At 42.1% G+C, this 14,212-nt stretch overlaps 2 protein-coding genes and 2 non-coding genes across 4 annotated transcripts; all 4 read right to left on the reverse strand.

Moving 5' to 3' along the window:
- Positions 1-645: 645 nt before the first annotated feature.
- Positions 646-8,079, reverse strand: haus6 (HAUS augmin-like complex, subunit 6). The gene is made up of 16 exons (XM_035148980.2): positions 7,605-8,079; positions 7,341-7,436; positions 7,037-7,115; positions 6,429-6,561; positions 6,096-6,240; positions 5,441-5,503; positions 5,298-5,355; positions 4,836-5,009; positions 4,145-4,341; positions 3,786-3,915; positions 3,511-3,613; positions 3,363-3,426; positions 2,619-2,760; positions 2,410-2,508; positions 2,131-2,266; positions 646-2,027 (listed from the first exon to the last, which is right to left on the reverse strand). The coding sequence occupies exons 1-16, from the start codon at positions 7,742-7,744 to the stop codon at positions 1,339-1,341; spliced, it is 2,448 nt and encodes an 815-aa protein (XP_035004871.2). The 5' UTR covers positions 7,745-8,079; the 3' UTR covers positions 646-1,338.
- LOC118103090 lies at positions 3,191-3,321 on the reverse strand. Its single transcript, XR_004694817.1, has one exon. It is a non-coding gene; the product is annotated as a small Cajal body-specific RNA 8 (non-coding RNA).
- Positions 4,644-4,774, reverse strand: LOC118103091. Its single transcript, XR_004694818.2, has one exon. It is a non-coding gene; the product is annotated as a small Cajal body-specific RNA 8 (non-coding RNA).
- Positions 8,080-8,675: 596 nt separating the features above from the next.
- plaa (phospholipase A2-activating protein) lies at positions 8,676-14,129 on the reverse strand. Its single transcript, XM_035148981.1, has 14 exons — positions 13,893-14,129; positions 13,291-13,484; positions 13,091-13,191; positions 12,811-12,931; positions 12,396-12,563; positions 12,148-12,283; positions 11,761-11,930; positions 11,035-11,186; positions 10,737-10,956; positions 10,541-10,606; positions 10,379-10,450; positions 10,032-10,139; positions 9,530-9,700; positions 8,676-9,373 (listed from the first exon to the last, which is right to left on the reverse strand). The coding sequence occupies exons 1-14, from the start codon at positions 14,033-14,035 to the stop codon at positions 8,805-8,807; spliced, it is 2,391 nt and encodes a 796-aa protein (XP_035004872.1). The 5' UTR covers positions 14,036-14,129; the 3' UTR covers positions 8,676-8,804.
- Positions 14,130-14,212: the final 83 nt, after the last annotated feature.

Genomic DNA, 14,212 nt, shown 5'->3' on the forward strand with positions numbered 1-14,212 from the left:
GCAGGACACCGACTTCCGGCGTGTCCTTTCAAATTAGTTTGTGGGGGGAATGTTTCTGTGGATCTTTCTTTATCTTTACATGTATTATTATTATTGGTCGCATCATATCTTACGATAGTTCATATATTATTTTGTGTATTGTCTACATTTATATTTGCACGGTGTTTAGTGAATAATGTGTTTTTGCTTGTTCATATATTTTGTGTTAACATTGATACAAACACTAACATTACTAAGATGTTTTATTGTGTATATTAAATGACTTCCGGTCTTCTGTCGGTTTTCAATGTTGCTTTGACTAACTTGATTTTTATTTTGTTGTTGATCGGTCTCTGCCGCCCTCTGCTGTCAAAATGTAGCAATTACACCAATTTAAAAAGCAACAGGTGAGTTTCTTAGTTTTTGTTGCTCTTTGTTGGACATTTGGAGATTTTATCTGAATAAAGAAACTAAGTTAATCCGTTCAATAAATGCAATATTATTATATAGTAATTTCATGGTTTTAAGATTTATTGTGCTGTAGCAGAAAGAATAAATGAGACGTTTGAATTGAATGTGGTTGTATTTGTGATTGGTTCAATAGCGGACTTTGACCACAAGAGGGCAGCATTTCAACACAAACATTTCTGTACCACGTTGTCATGATAAATGTGAGAAATAAACTTAGTTTATTAAAGAAACTGCACTTTAATAAAACAAACGTTACTATGTTGATATAAATTCATGGTGTCTAATGATGCTTTGAAATTCAGTACATGGTCATGTGATGGCTTCATAGCTGTTAATTCAGCGGCATTCAGGTTTTCAAGATGGTGCAAAAGAGTAAACTGATGCTAAACAAACAAAAAAAATATTAACGAACTTCACCTCTTAGAGCCATTTAATTTTAGCTTTTATAATTGACGTCTTAGTCATCCAAGACAGATACATGGTATGTCTCTCACTCATCAACTCGACTGCTCTCATTTCATCTCTTCACAAAAGACGCTCGTAATACAATGAAATGTTGAGGGGAAAGGAGAACAAGTGTTCTCCTCTCACTTAGAACCACTGCTGTTATCCTACATGTTAATGACAAGCACATCGATTAGCAACAAACTCTCGTTAAGAATCTACTTCAAGTTGACAAAAAAGGAAATAAACACATTTGTACAATTTTATTAAGGCAGTTCATTGTCTTATTATTTTAAATTAAAACCAATAAACTCCAACACAGGCAACTAGTGGCTATTTAACAGTTTGTTATATTGATATTTTTACATTTCAGGTTTCTTATCAAAAACCAAGTCAGGCAGTTTAAGACATTAAAGGCTGAGGTGTGTATCTGTATGACGTCTGTTAACACTTCATGTCATCTATGGGAGAGAACGTGATGAGTTGGGGGAGGCTGAACTCTTGTTTCTTTGGAGGCGAGGGCGTCTCCAGTCTGTCGAGGTCCAGTGAGAAGACCTTGTCCGAGGCCTCCACCGACTGTACAGGCTCCATTAGCCAGCCTCTGTCCACACCAGACACCGTGTCGCCCGAGAGGAGACACTCCGGTGTCTTTGTTCTACGTTGGATAAAGGAGCCACCATCGCACACCTGCTGGGTGTGAGCCCGATGAGGCATAGTTTGCGGCGACAGTGTCGCTTCAGTCTTTAGCGAGGGGATGAGGAAGTTGTCATCATCGTCAAGACTCAGTAAACTGTCGCAGCTCGACATTTCGGGAAGCGTTTCTTGGTCAAGGGTGAACTGCACCGCGCTGCTGCCGGTGCCGCTCGGGCTGTCGAGGGTGTCGAAGGTGTCCCACAGCAGAGTGGTTTTGAATGAGGCCCCCTGCTGGCAGACAGGGGGGCTGCTGTGGCTCACGACAGGAGGGTCAGTGCTGCGGGAGAGGCTCTGGGTGTCGGAGCTCGTCGAGACATCGTGAGGCTCCTGGGAGGAAGCAAGCAGCTGCGTGACGCTGTCATTAAACTTGGCTGAGCGTCGGAGCTTCTCTGCTCGGTCCTCTTCAACTGCCTTCCGCCATGAGGTTTTCACATCCATTACTTGTTGAGGAAACAAGAGCAAAACATTTGAGTTCCTTAAAGAAGAAAACACTTTACGCCACGTGCATAGAGATAAAAAGGTAAATAACATTCCGTGACTTACTCAAGCTTTCAGGTGTACGTGTCAGTTGTTTTTTTGTAGAGAAGGGATCTCCCTGAAGAGTGGTGAGGAGACCCTCCAAGTCCAGACCTTTGACTCGGACTTCTGAAGGACTTGTGGTAGTTACAGCTTCTGCAAACTAACACATGCAAACATACTTTAGTGTTTAGAAAGTTGATAGAGATCAATACAGCCTGGATTAACAGCGATGAGTCAAAATGGTCAGTTTTTATTTGAGGATGCAAACTATTTGTCACACACTCAGTTGAGTCATTGTTATACCTGATCAGCGAGGTTATCACACTCCATGTCCAATATCTGAGTCTTGGTCCTCATGGGGGCCACCTTCTCATGAACTGTAGTCATCTTCCTCACACTGGTCTAAAAAAAACAAAAAACAAATGTTACGTATGATTTACTCCTAAAACAAAAATTGTGCACACAAAATCAAGGATGGGGTGGATCAAGGCTAGTGGAAATGAAACACTCGCCTGAGGTGGTGGTGCGGCTGGAGCGCTGTGAGGAGGGGATGGAGGGGTGTCAAAGAGCCAGTCGAGGGAGGTGTTCGCTGGTGATAAAGCTTCAGTGGTGCCAACGGGACTATCAGTCCCCTCAGCTAGTGCAAAGCAAGAGCTGTTTCAAGAGAGACCAAAAATATATAAATACTAAACAGGTTTCATTTTCCTCACAATTCAGTCCAGTTCACGTAAAAGTTACATCGAGTATCTTAGAGCAGAGAACAGCCTGCTACGTGGCCTTGGCTCATTGTTAGGTCGATACTTTGTCCTGCACCTGACTTCACTTCAGATGCAGGACGGGAACGTCCAAGCTTTAGTTTTGTGATTTATAAAAATATATCTAATAATTGACCCAAGGAGCACCCCCGGCTGCACAGAACTTAAAAGTTAAGAGTAAAACAAAAGTTAAAAGTACATTCATACTTATTTTGTTATATAAATAAAGAAATTAAAGTACATGCACACATTTCCTTTACAATACACTATGCATCAATAAACTGACTATTGAAAACATTTAATGTCTTCTGTGTCTCAACAGAAACTAAATGTATCTGCTCCGTATCTGTCCGTGGCGATTTCTCTCAATTCGCCTCGGTCATCAGAGAGCACGTATGTTATAGGGAGGACTAGTGACGGACAGATCACAGATCAGAACTGCCCAGGTATCTGCCTCCCAATACAGCAAATTCATTTCCTCTAAAAGCCGGATTCCATTACCTTTTCAGGTTTGAATAACTTGGGGTGGCGGCCTCATATGATTTACTCTCTGCAGGCTTCTCGTCTGAAAAATGTATAGAGTAAAATTACAAACAAAATATAAACTTGTAAACTCTTATCAACTGTAGTATAATTTGGTCCTGCTTACCAAGAAGTTTAGCAGGATACTGGGAAAAGACACTTCTTCTGTAACTAGCTTCAGTCATCGGCTTAAATGACAACGGCGCCATTGGTGAGAGGAAGCCAAGAGCCTAGAAACCGAAAAGAGATTATAAATAAATCAAGCTTTGCAACTTCAGTGGAAAAGGTGGTATTGTGGTGAGGAGCAAGATCGCCACCAACTGAGATCTGGCCCTATTCAAATCATCACAATTTAGCCTTTGCCTGAAGAAACTCTAGGATTTAATTAGTTTCAACACTCACAGGATCTTCATTCAGAAAAGAGACTAGGGGCGTTTCGTTGAGGGTGTCCATCCACTTCCTGTCCCACTCAGCCTCCAAGTCTCTGATGGTACCACTGACTTCAGGAATTTCTTCCTTCGAAATTTTCTGCCTGAGGAAAGAAAATAAAGACATCAATACACAGATACTCATGTTATTAATCTCAGATTAAGTTTTCAAACATGATAATACAGCCTGTTCTGGACATTTCTTATTGTGAACGCGTCTGACGTGGACAATCTCGCTGCGTTCTTCATTTGTGTATGGCAAACTCCCGCAAAAACCTTATCCTAGATCTCAGCACCAGTTGTAGGTTTATGTGATTGTGGGTTGGTGTATACCTGATGAGGTGCAGGTCCTGCAGCACACGGGCCATCTGCTGACACTTCTCCTGCAGGTTCTGAGGACTGAGCTGAAACTTCGGGGCGTGAGAGACTTGAGAACGCTCGTCCTTAAGGATCTGCAGCGCGTGGGTCATCAGCTCCAACACACACAGGAGGTTCAGCTGGCCGGCCTCATAGACATTCCCTGAACTCAACTGGAAGGCATACACACAGGAAACAGTGATTTATTCATGCTGCAGTGCATCCCCCTGTAGCCACCAATAGTTTCTTCAAGTACCTCAATCCCAATTGAGGTCAAAATTAAATAGGACAAATTTTAAACAGAATTTCTCTCTCTTTTCAGACATGTGGAGATTTGAAAGTCTCAAGAAAAATGTGTGCCCACAAACAATAATATAAACTAAATAGTAAAATAAATATACTTATGTACTAGGTATAGAAAATTCACAGGCACCCCACCGGCCAATCATCCGGTCTATGTCTCAACAGAAACAAAACATATCTGCTCCGTATCTGTCCGTGGCGATTTCTCTCAATTCGCATCGGTCATCAGAGAGCACGTATGTTATAGGGAGGACTAGTGACGGACAGATCACGTATCAGAACTGCCCAGGTATCTGCCTCCCAATAATGTACTATGTATAGAAAATTCACAGGCGCCCCACTGGCCAATCATCGTCACTCTCACCTGATGCGGTAGTCGTTCGATTCTCTCCAACAGACAACGGGGAATTTTGAGCTTTCGATCCATCCCATCCAGGATATATTCATCAACGTCTCCTTTCAAAACACTTGCCACCGCATTCTGCTCCTCTTTGGTAGTGGACAGCATTTGATCAATGTCTGACCACAAGGAGCGCACCTTTGGATGATTAAGTTTGTGAGTTATTTGATAAAATACCAAGGTCTCAACACAGAACAAGGACTTACTAAAACCCTTTTAACTCATAGAATTTAAATCCCCAAGATACATCCTGTCATAGTATGAAGCTTGTGATCAGAAATGTATGATTAAGACTAATAACACTAATTTTGTACACTTTAGACTTTATTGTCCCCTAGATCAACCCAAATAGACAGATTTCAACATGGGAAACCCACAGATAAGACAATATAACGCATGATAAACATGTCACATGGGAATACATACCTTCTTGGTCTTCTCAGCGAGAGAAGCTCCCTCCTGTGCAGAATCGCTGCTGTAACGCCTAAAAGAAGAGAATTGTTACAAAGTGTTTAATTTGTCTAACAGCATTAGTCAGAAGTACAGACAGGGGAAAAAGCCATACATACTTGAGCAGGTCACCATACTTGGCACCCTCTTCTCTAAGATCCCTCATAGACTTCACCAGAAGCCTTCAGGAGAGAACAAACAAAACGGCGTAAATAAGTAGAATCAGACTTCCATGGGACACGAAGCCAAACCAATTCCTCCACAGCAAACGCATGCTTCATGTGCAAACCTCTACCCTCCTCAACATTAAGTAGTCCTGTGCACATGGCTTTAATTACACTGATTGCAGACACCTTCCAGTGGTGGGTTGTACCAATTAGTGCAAAGGGGTGGGGCATGAAACTACTAGCCAATCACATGCAACATGAACAGCAGCTTGTAATATCGTACAAAATTAAAGTGAAATAGCCAACGTTTTATAATAAATAGACAGACAATGCTTGACATTATTTATTTAAAAGTAACACTGTTGCGAAACAGAGAAATTAAGAGAAACTGAAATACTATGATCACATATTTAGTGTATCTATTTTGTGTTGAATTTTTAAGTGATCCTCGCCATTTTTTGGGTGTATTTTATTTTTGTTAATAAAATAAACTGGATAATTGCCCGTACGGTAATTGCAATGCACGACTCAGATTCGACCAAAGCTTGCTTCCTGAGATGTAATTGTAAACAACCAGCTGTGTCCAGCTGCACTACACAGGACTTACTGTGCTCGTCTCTGATACTCCTGGAGAAAATTATCTTGATCCACTGCTGTTTTCAAAAACCTTTTACTGGTCAGGTTGAGTCTCTTCTCTGCCATGTGCAGGGAGGAAGTGGGCATTGCGGCAGCCTCAGGAACCCAACTGTCTTCTGCCAATGACAATATTCAAGATTCATAGACTCACAATTCCTTTGCATAACAACTTTGTAACAAATTAAATTAAATGAGATGAAAGAAAGAAAGCTTGGCCATTTTTGTTTCCTTCTACACTTTAAGGTTGTGTTAAGATTGTGAATACTTGCTACTGGTGGTGAAATGTTCTTTTATGAAGACCTACCCGTGGTGAACGTCTTCATTTCCTGCAGCATGACATAGTTCGCCAACTGAAGCATCAAGCCGATAAACTTGGGGCCTCCAGGGGAAAGGAACAAGGAAGCAACAACTTTGGATCCCGCATTTGCAGTTTCATCCTACACAAGGTTAAAAACAAATTAATGTCTATGTATCATATAGTACACTAAACCACAAAACCTGTATTTGTAAAGTTAGATCCATTTTTTCTTAACAATTTTAGACGTTTTGGGCTTTAATGAGCAGGAAGCAGCTGAGAGGAAGGCAGGAAATGTCTGTTGAGAATGGGATGACCTGCAGCTAAAAGATCTCAGCAGATTCAAACTCTGTGCAAAGCTGTTTGCGTTGTATGCATCTCAGATCTTACGCCACAATTAAACCCCAATATCTACATTTTAATTAATGTAACTTATATGTTGTTCAAAAACTGCAAAAAATAAAAGGGTGAGGACCTGACATGGATTACAGGAAGGAGTGAAGCTACATAGAAAAACTGATCGTTACCCTCGTAACTGGATTATATCATCTGTGAAATGATCTTTCTGAACAGACCAAAAACATGAACATAAAAGTGAAACACCCTCAAGAGCTCACCATGATTTCTCGCAGCCAGGCGCAGGTAACTTTGCGGAACTCGGCGTCTGCTTTGGGGTTCAGAATAGGCCAGCAGTGTCTAAAGAAAGAAGGAAAAAGATTAGATCAACTTGTTTGATCACAGTTGGGAAATTCACTCGTTACAGCAACAGATTGTCCCAACGAGATCAGAGCCAAGAAATCAAAACAAGAAGTCAAGTGAAGTAGAATAAAAAGAAAAGAAAATACAAACAGTGTGTATAATAAACAGTGAATCCTGCACGTTTCTGTAGGACTGGGAAAACATGACCATGCATATATTTACCTGTATGCGTCGTGAAATCGTGTCGGGCTGAGTTTGACCAACAGGAAATGGATTACTATGTAGGAAGCGTCTTTGTTTGGTTTGTCAAACATGCTCCTGTTGGAAATAACACAGCACGCAGTTAGAATACACTTGAACGTAGAGTATCGTGAATGACACTTTACGTGTAACTTGAAATTAAAGTAACGTAGATGACGTTTAAAGGTCAGAATACAGCAAACAACACAAGCCTGTTATTGTTGTCAATACTAAAAGCGGACTCACGGCCCCAGGTTGATGTGTTTAGCATTGATGTTGGGTTTGGCGATGGACGACGTCGCAGTGTCCGCTTGAAATCCGAGTCCGAGGAGAGACAACCACAGATGTCTCCCGTTCTTCTTCTGCAACGACGCCGGGTTCGCCATTATTCTCAGACGTGAGAAGAAGCGACGTGAGCGTCCGGTGGTGACTTAGCAGAGAGCCAACATGGCTAAATTCACACAGCTAGCCGGCTAGCTTAGCCGCTAGCCACAAAAGTTTTACCGTTAGCTGAGTTAGCTTCAGAGCTTGTCAGCGCATATTTTACAAAGCGTCGCAAAATCAACACGTGTTACAAGACCTGTTAAAGTTGTGTTGACGTTGAATAACACGTTTATTAAAGTTAATTAAACTAATTAAACTGTCGGGAAACAGGGAAACGCAGCAATTCGAACGCCACCCGCCAATTTCTGTTCCTGGGGTCACCCGGAAGTTGTTAGCAAGTACTTCCGCTGAGAGGTATTTTTCTTCTTCTTTTAATGGTTTATTTATAATTTTACATTGTCTGTGGGCTTTTTCTAATTTCTTTGATTAATACATATTTAAAAATATGTTAACTTTTACCTATATTTATTAAAATATATATTTTAAATATAATACAACATAACTATATAAAAGAGTTGGATAATGTTAAGTGGTTCCACAGTATCCCCCAAAGAAATAAGAAATATTACAGATTTACATGCAGCATTAACAAGTTTTGGAAAATATTTTAAATAATAAAGCTGAGATAAACAATCTCACTGTCCACAAGTGCGTCACCGCAGTTTCTTTTCCAAAGTTAGAATTTGAACTCACTTGCCCTGAAATACGATATTTCACTGAGGTGTTCCTCCAGTTTAACATGTGTAGTGGTAGTGTAACATGACAGTAGGAAAAATATAAAACATATATATGGCTAAATATATATTTACAGTCTTAACATCTTTACACAACGTGCCTTTAACACTTCTATTTGCCATTATTACAGCATTCAACCAACATATACCTAACAAATTAGTTAAGGAGGAGATGAAATAAAAACACAGACTAAGCATATGCAGTGACTTCATTTGTCCTTTTTATATTACAGAACATACATTTATTTAAGTCTCCACCACAACTGATCAAGCAGAACAGAGCAACAGTAAGAAAGACGTGCTCTTTTTTGTTTTCTAATCATTTATATCATTGTATTTCTTTTAAAACCAACTGGCAACACTCGGCCACCTTAGATGGATCAGACACTGATGAGTACTTGGATATCTGAGAATTGACCCCCAAAGAGCGAGCCAGGTCCTTGGCTGTTTGGTCTGATGCCACTGTGGTTCCCAAGGCCACCAGCAGTCGAAACACAGCCTCCTTGTCTTGCACCGTCTCCAGAGCTCTGCTGGCCACAGACAGGCACTGGGCCTTGGCCTCAAGATCGGGTTGGCTGTGCAGGCAGCCGGCATAGTTAAGCACCAGAGTGGCCAGGGCAACGTGGATGTTCTTATTGCTGACGGTGGCCAGGTCAGCGGCACGTGCTAGCACAGTCTCACGCTGGGCCATGAGGAGGGCTCGGCCGTGCCTGCCACTGAAGCAGTTACACAGAGTCCGCAGCGCCAGCATCTGGTTGGCAGGACGTCCCTCAGGCCTCATGAGGCTCAGCAGATGGTTGCACAGCTGGACTCCCTCTGCCTCGCCACAGAGGCTCTCGTTAACCTGCGGGTGGCGCACCGCCAGCCTCATAATGTCCAGGACAGGAAACACTATGTCTACAATCCAGGGGAGAGGAAAGGGGCGTTTGGTTAGTGAATATTATTGTACTGGAGAAACTTTTGGATTCTAATATTTTGGAATAACTTTGCAGTAAAACATAAAACCAATGAACAAAGACCATCATAGATTGGGTTAGAAAGCTGTTGCTGTACCTTCAGGCCAGTGACAAGCCTTCCAGAGGAGGTTGATCTGCTGCAGGTTTGGAGGATCTTCAGAGGAGTTGGGTGCACAGACTGACACCAGAAGCCGGTCAAGGCTTTCCAGAATCTCTTCAGACAGCTTGTGCTCCTGAGGGGCATGTTCATTCAGCTCCTTCAGCTTGGCTGGTAAAAAAAATTAGGAAGCTTATATGGTGATGGTATTTTGTCCAATATCCTCACGAGAAGAAGTGTGAGTGTAGTGTTTACTTTTTAAAATTATGAAAACCTAAAGAAACACAGTTCACTATAATTTATCAAGAGTTTAAAAAGGTCATATATGCAAGTGTTTACAACAGCTACATAGCCAACATTAGCATTAGTTCAAATTTTACAGATGCATTTTAAATCTCCAGTATCTCTAGATGAATTAATAAGACGTTTTATCATTACAACTCATTCAGCATGTTTTGAAGCAGACTGTAGTTGCACATCATCAAGCACACAGAATACTTACCAATGATCTGTATGACATTGGCTTGCTCAAAAGTCACACCATCAGTCTTTGGGAAATAGATGTTGGTTCCGATCTGCCTGAGGGCTGCTGAGGAGTAGGCATCTCCACCTGCCAGGTAAGAAAATGATCTGCCTTGTGCTTGTGCCGTTTTTAATATTGTAGACATGCAATTGACATGGGTTTGTGTTATCTACTCCTATCTTTATTCATCGGTTAAGTTGAGACAAATGCCACAATTTGATCTCCAGTAAAAACAAACCCAGAAGCCTCATGACCTCATTGTCTAGTTTGTTTTGTGTCAACATTAAATGTCCAAAATCTATCAGGTTCCATAGCAATGAACTCACCTGTGAAAGGATCTGTCCCGCCTACAGGAGCAGTTGGGTTGTCACCAGACCCCGGGATGTAGCGACCAGAGCCTGCGGTGAAAATAGAACACACACCAATAAAAACATAACATCACTGATGATGTTCAACTTGTGGAAAACCTTTCAGTAAAAATACTGTACCTGTGAAGGGGTCAGCTCCAAAGCCTGGCCTGTTATCAGAAGCCCCAGGAATATACCGAGCTCCTCCTGTGAGATGAAAAGACAGAACATTTTAAGGACAATTTCGTCTTAAATACGATAATTAAAATATGAAAAATGTACAGTTTATAAATCACAAAACACAAGTAGAAAACAAGTGAGTATTTTTTGGTCTCACCAGTGAATGGATCACCACCAGCAGGCTGAGCTGGTCCCACCACGTGACCTTTAGTGTTCTCGATGATAAAATTGGCAACCTGGTCAAGGAACATGGCGCTCAGGTCATTCTTCTGTAAGAAGTTGTGCGCTGTCAGCCAGGGGTCCTCTGACAAGTTGTAAGGCAGCTTCATGGATGGCCCTCCCTCGTTCACATCGATGGTGAAGACGTAGTCGTACTCCTGGGGGCAAGATCAGGAGTCAGTGATGACTTTTCTCATTGCAGAGTTCATACCTGGTCAATTGTCTTGTGCCCTTACCTTTCCTTCGTACATCACACTCTTGGAAGTCTGTTGGTTTGAGCCTCCGACCACGTCCCCAATTTTTACCCAGCGGGCGTCGCTGACACTCCACTGATATGCCTCCACCTTCTCATCCTCTTTAATGAGCCGTGTCTGTCCGTCACGATTTCCTGGAGGAAGTAAGAGAGCAAAACTATCCTTTAGCAGAAAGGCTACTTTCTCTTTATGACTTGTGAACCAGTGACACCAGATGCAATAATGTGAAACATGATAAAATACATGTCTATTTTCTGACAATATCTTTTCTGGTATCCATCTTCCTCCATCATGAGTCCTACATGTTTCTCTACATGTCCCATTGAATTATATGTTTTAATTAGACAGAGGAACCTCCAGTAGTTTGTATTTATGATGGCTATTCTGCCCAAACATTTGATGGAATATCAACTATTAGTATGACACGATTTTTCTATTTTGTATCATGTGTTTTCCTCACGTACTTTGTATATGTCACCAAGTTTAATTTAACTTTGTTGCTTTTTTGTATACATTTATTTTGATGTTAACTATTACATGTATTTTTATTACAGTGTGTTGGTTAACATAGATAGTGAGAGTTTAAGATAACGACTCATATTTATTAGAAGAAGAAACATCACTACGTCAAAAAAAAATCCTTTAAACGAAGCTTCTAATTGAGCAGATTTTCTCGTTTTTTTTAAACGTTCAGTGATATTTCCTTACCAGGCTCATTAAGGTGTTCCCTTCCAGGAAGATCCTCCACTTTGATGTCTCCAAAGTCGCCTGTCTTTGGGTCAATGGTGGCTTTGGAGAGCTCATCCTCAAAGGCCTGTATGTCCTCTGCACTGGCAATGCGGTCCTGAGCTTCCGTAAAAACACGGATAATTCCATCACTGTGGGCAGAGAGGCAGCATCTGGGTTAGTCACAAAACTACTTACTCGAAGTTCACCTGAGAATCTAAATCACGTTGTTTGGACAAACCAAAAGAAAATGCATGCTGTGAAAAGTAGTATGAAAAGGTGTTTAAGTATTTATGATGTGACAAATGGAGAATGGATGTGTTTTGGGAAATGGTTATTGACTAAATATGCTACATGCAGTTCTGTTACCTGGCTCCAACAGCTATATCTCCATTAGGAAGGATACAGCAGCACCAAACAGACTGGGCAGGCAGGCGGATGGTCTGGGAGCACTCTCCCTCCCTCCATATCCTCAACGACCTGTCCTCTCCTGTGCTTACAAAATCTGACGGGGAAAAAACATGGTCTGTGGTCAGGATGTACAGCAGAAGAAAATGGATGTTGGTTGCAGTGGTTACTAACACCCACATTTCAGGCATTTAACTATGAAAACACACCTTGGCAATTGGGGAAGACAGCTAAGCTGTAGATGTAGTTGGTGTGGCTGTAATAGACCTGTACACATTCGCCTGTCACCAGCCACCTTCTGATACTAGCGTCATTGCTGCAGGAGAAGAACTCAGTGTTGCTGATCACTGCGAGTCCCCTGACACAGTCCTCATGACCTAAAATGAAAGAAAGAAAAGATTGTTGCATTTGCGGCTTGTAAACACTTAGCTCCTGTACAATCCTACAACATTTGTTAAAATTGGGAATGTGGAGAATGGAGTGGAGGAGGACATTTGGTTTATTCTCATCAAACTATGACTGAATTTGTATTATATTACAAACTTCTTCTCAATGTGTTTTCTTCAATATGGCCCTAATACTCCATTGTAATTTACTCAGTTTTAACATTTTGCAAACATTCACCTGTATATGTTTTCTCACACCGACCAGCCTTCCAAAGCTTTATGGTCTTATCTGCTGATCCAGACAACATGAGGCCTTGTTCAGGTAATATGATCACTGCCCAAACTGCTGCAGTGTGGCCCTGTATTCAAAATAACAAGCAGACAATATCCTCTGTCACAATATCTAATCATGTATTTACTTGTCAAAGTTTCACAGGAAAAACAAACATTAAAACATATTAAAAAAACGTGCAAATGTCGGCTACAGTCAGTATCAAAGAAGAGACGCATTGACATACCTGCAGGGTCATCATGCACTTCTCATTGAGCCAGACTTTGGACGTGGTGTCCCAGGAGCCGCTCAGCAGTGTCCCAAACTTCCCGGATGACAGAGTGCAGACTGAAAAACATCAAAAGTTAGACAACTTGAACCAGGAGACACAAACTCTCGACACGCAGAGCAAATAGGACGTTTACTTGTGTGCTTAGCCTGACCCACCTGTGTTTTTGTGACCCTTGAGAGTGAACAGGGGCTCCGGTCGGTCCAGTGAGAAGACGCATATGTTGTTATCATTCCCACCTGTGGCGATGAGTCCTCGGGGATATGTTTCACTGGGTGCGATCATACACACGCAGGATACAAAGTTTGAGTGGCCAGACACGCAGTGCGTCTCTGTGAAGCCTTTGTCTGGGCTGTCAAGAGGAGGGCACAGAGCAAACAGACGTGTGAGGTGTAGAAAAGTGGGAACAAGTACCTGATAATGGTGTTGCTGATCATAGTCAGAAGACACAGTAAATGGACTAACAGGCACAACACATGAGCCAATGTAGATCCGGTGAATAAAGCTGTTACCACAACAACCCTGAGTTACAGCTGAATGAATGACAAGGCTAATTTGAGTGCATGTTAGCATTGCGCTCACTAACACGGCTACCAACGTTAGCTGACACCTCTTATAAGTGGGTTACTTGCGTGATGGTTGCTATTAAAGCGTTTGTGACCAGTGCATCTTTTCCTGAGGATAATGTTACGGGAAAACTCGCATAAACAGCAGATGGCTTCCACGGTTTGTTAGCTAGTAGCAGGCTAATGCTCGCTACCTCGGTACCCAGACTCTTCCGGTTCGGTCTCTGGACACGGATACGAAAGCTCCCTCCGGGAAAACAGCAGCTGCGAGTCCCCTGACGTCCATTTCGTGTCCCGGTATGGAGCACCGGAGTTTGTACGAGCTTGAAGACGCCATTTCAACCCCCGACAACACCTCCAGTAAGGGCAAGCTCAAATCGTGGCAGCGCTAGCTCGTAGAGGCACTTCCGGTGGAAACAGAAACTGCCACTGATATGTAAAGGCAGCTCCCCTTGATGCCACAGTGTTTCGAGGCAGCTGCCTTGGTTGCCAAACAGTGTGGCTTTTGATGCCA

This window comes from Hippoglossus stenolepis, chromosome 23 (assembly GCF_022539355.2).
Source record: "Hippoglossus stenolepis isolate QCI-W04-F060 chromosome 23, HSTE1.2, whole genome shotgun sequence".
Lineage (NCBI taxonomy): Eukaryota > Metazoa > Chordata > Actinopteri > Pleuronectiformes > Pleuronectidae > Hippoglossus > Hippoglossus stenolepis.

Excerpts from the sequence above, each read along its gene's own strand:
- haus6 (XM_035148980.2), bottom strand. The coding sequence starts at position 7,744 with ATGGCGAACCCGGCGTCGTTGCAGAAGAAGAACGGGAGACATCTGTGG. Across the intron at positions 6,562-7,036 it reads CCTGGCTGCGAGAAATCATG|GATGAAACTGCAAATGCGGG; the intron begins GTGAGCTCTTGA and ends AACCTTGTGTAG. Across the intron at positions 4,342-4,835 it reads TCGAACGACTACCGCATCAG|TTGAGTTCAGGGAATGTCTA; the intron begins GTGAGAGTGACG and ends TATGCCTTCCAG.
- plaa (XM_035148981.1), bottom strand. The coding sequence starts at position 14,035 with ATGGCGTCTTCAAGCTCGTACAAACTCCGGTGCTCCATACCGGGACAC. Across the intron at positions 10,957-11,034 it reads GTGTGATGTACGAAGGAAAG|GAGTACGACTACGTCTTCAC; the intron begins GTAAGGGCACAA and ends TCTTGCCCCCAG. Across the intron at positions 10,607-10,736 it reads TGGTGGTGATCCATTCACTG|GAGGAGCTCGGTATATTCCT; the intron begins GTGAGACCAAAA and ends TTCATCTCACAG.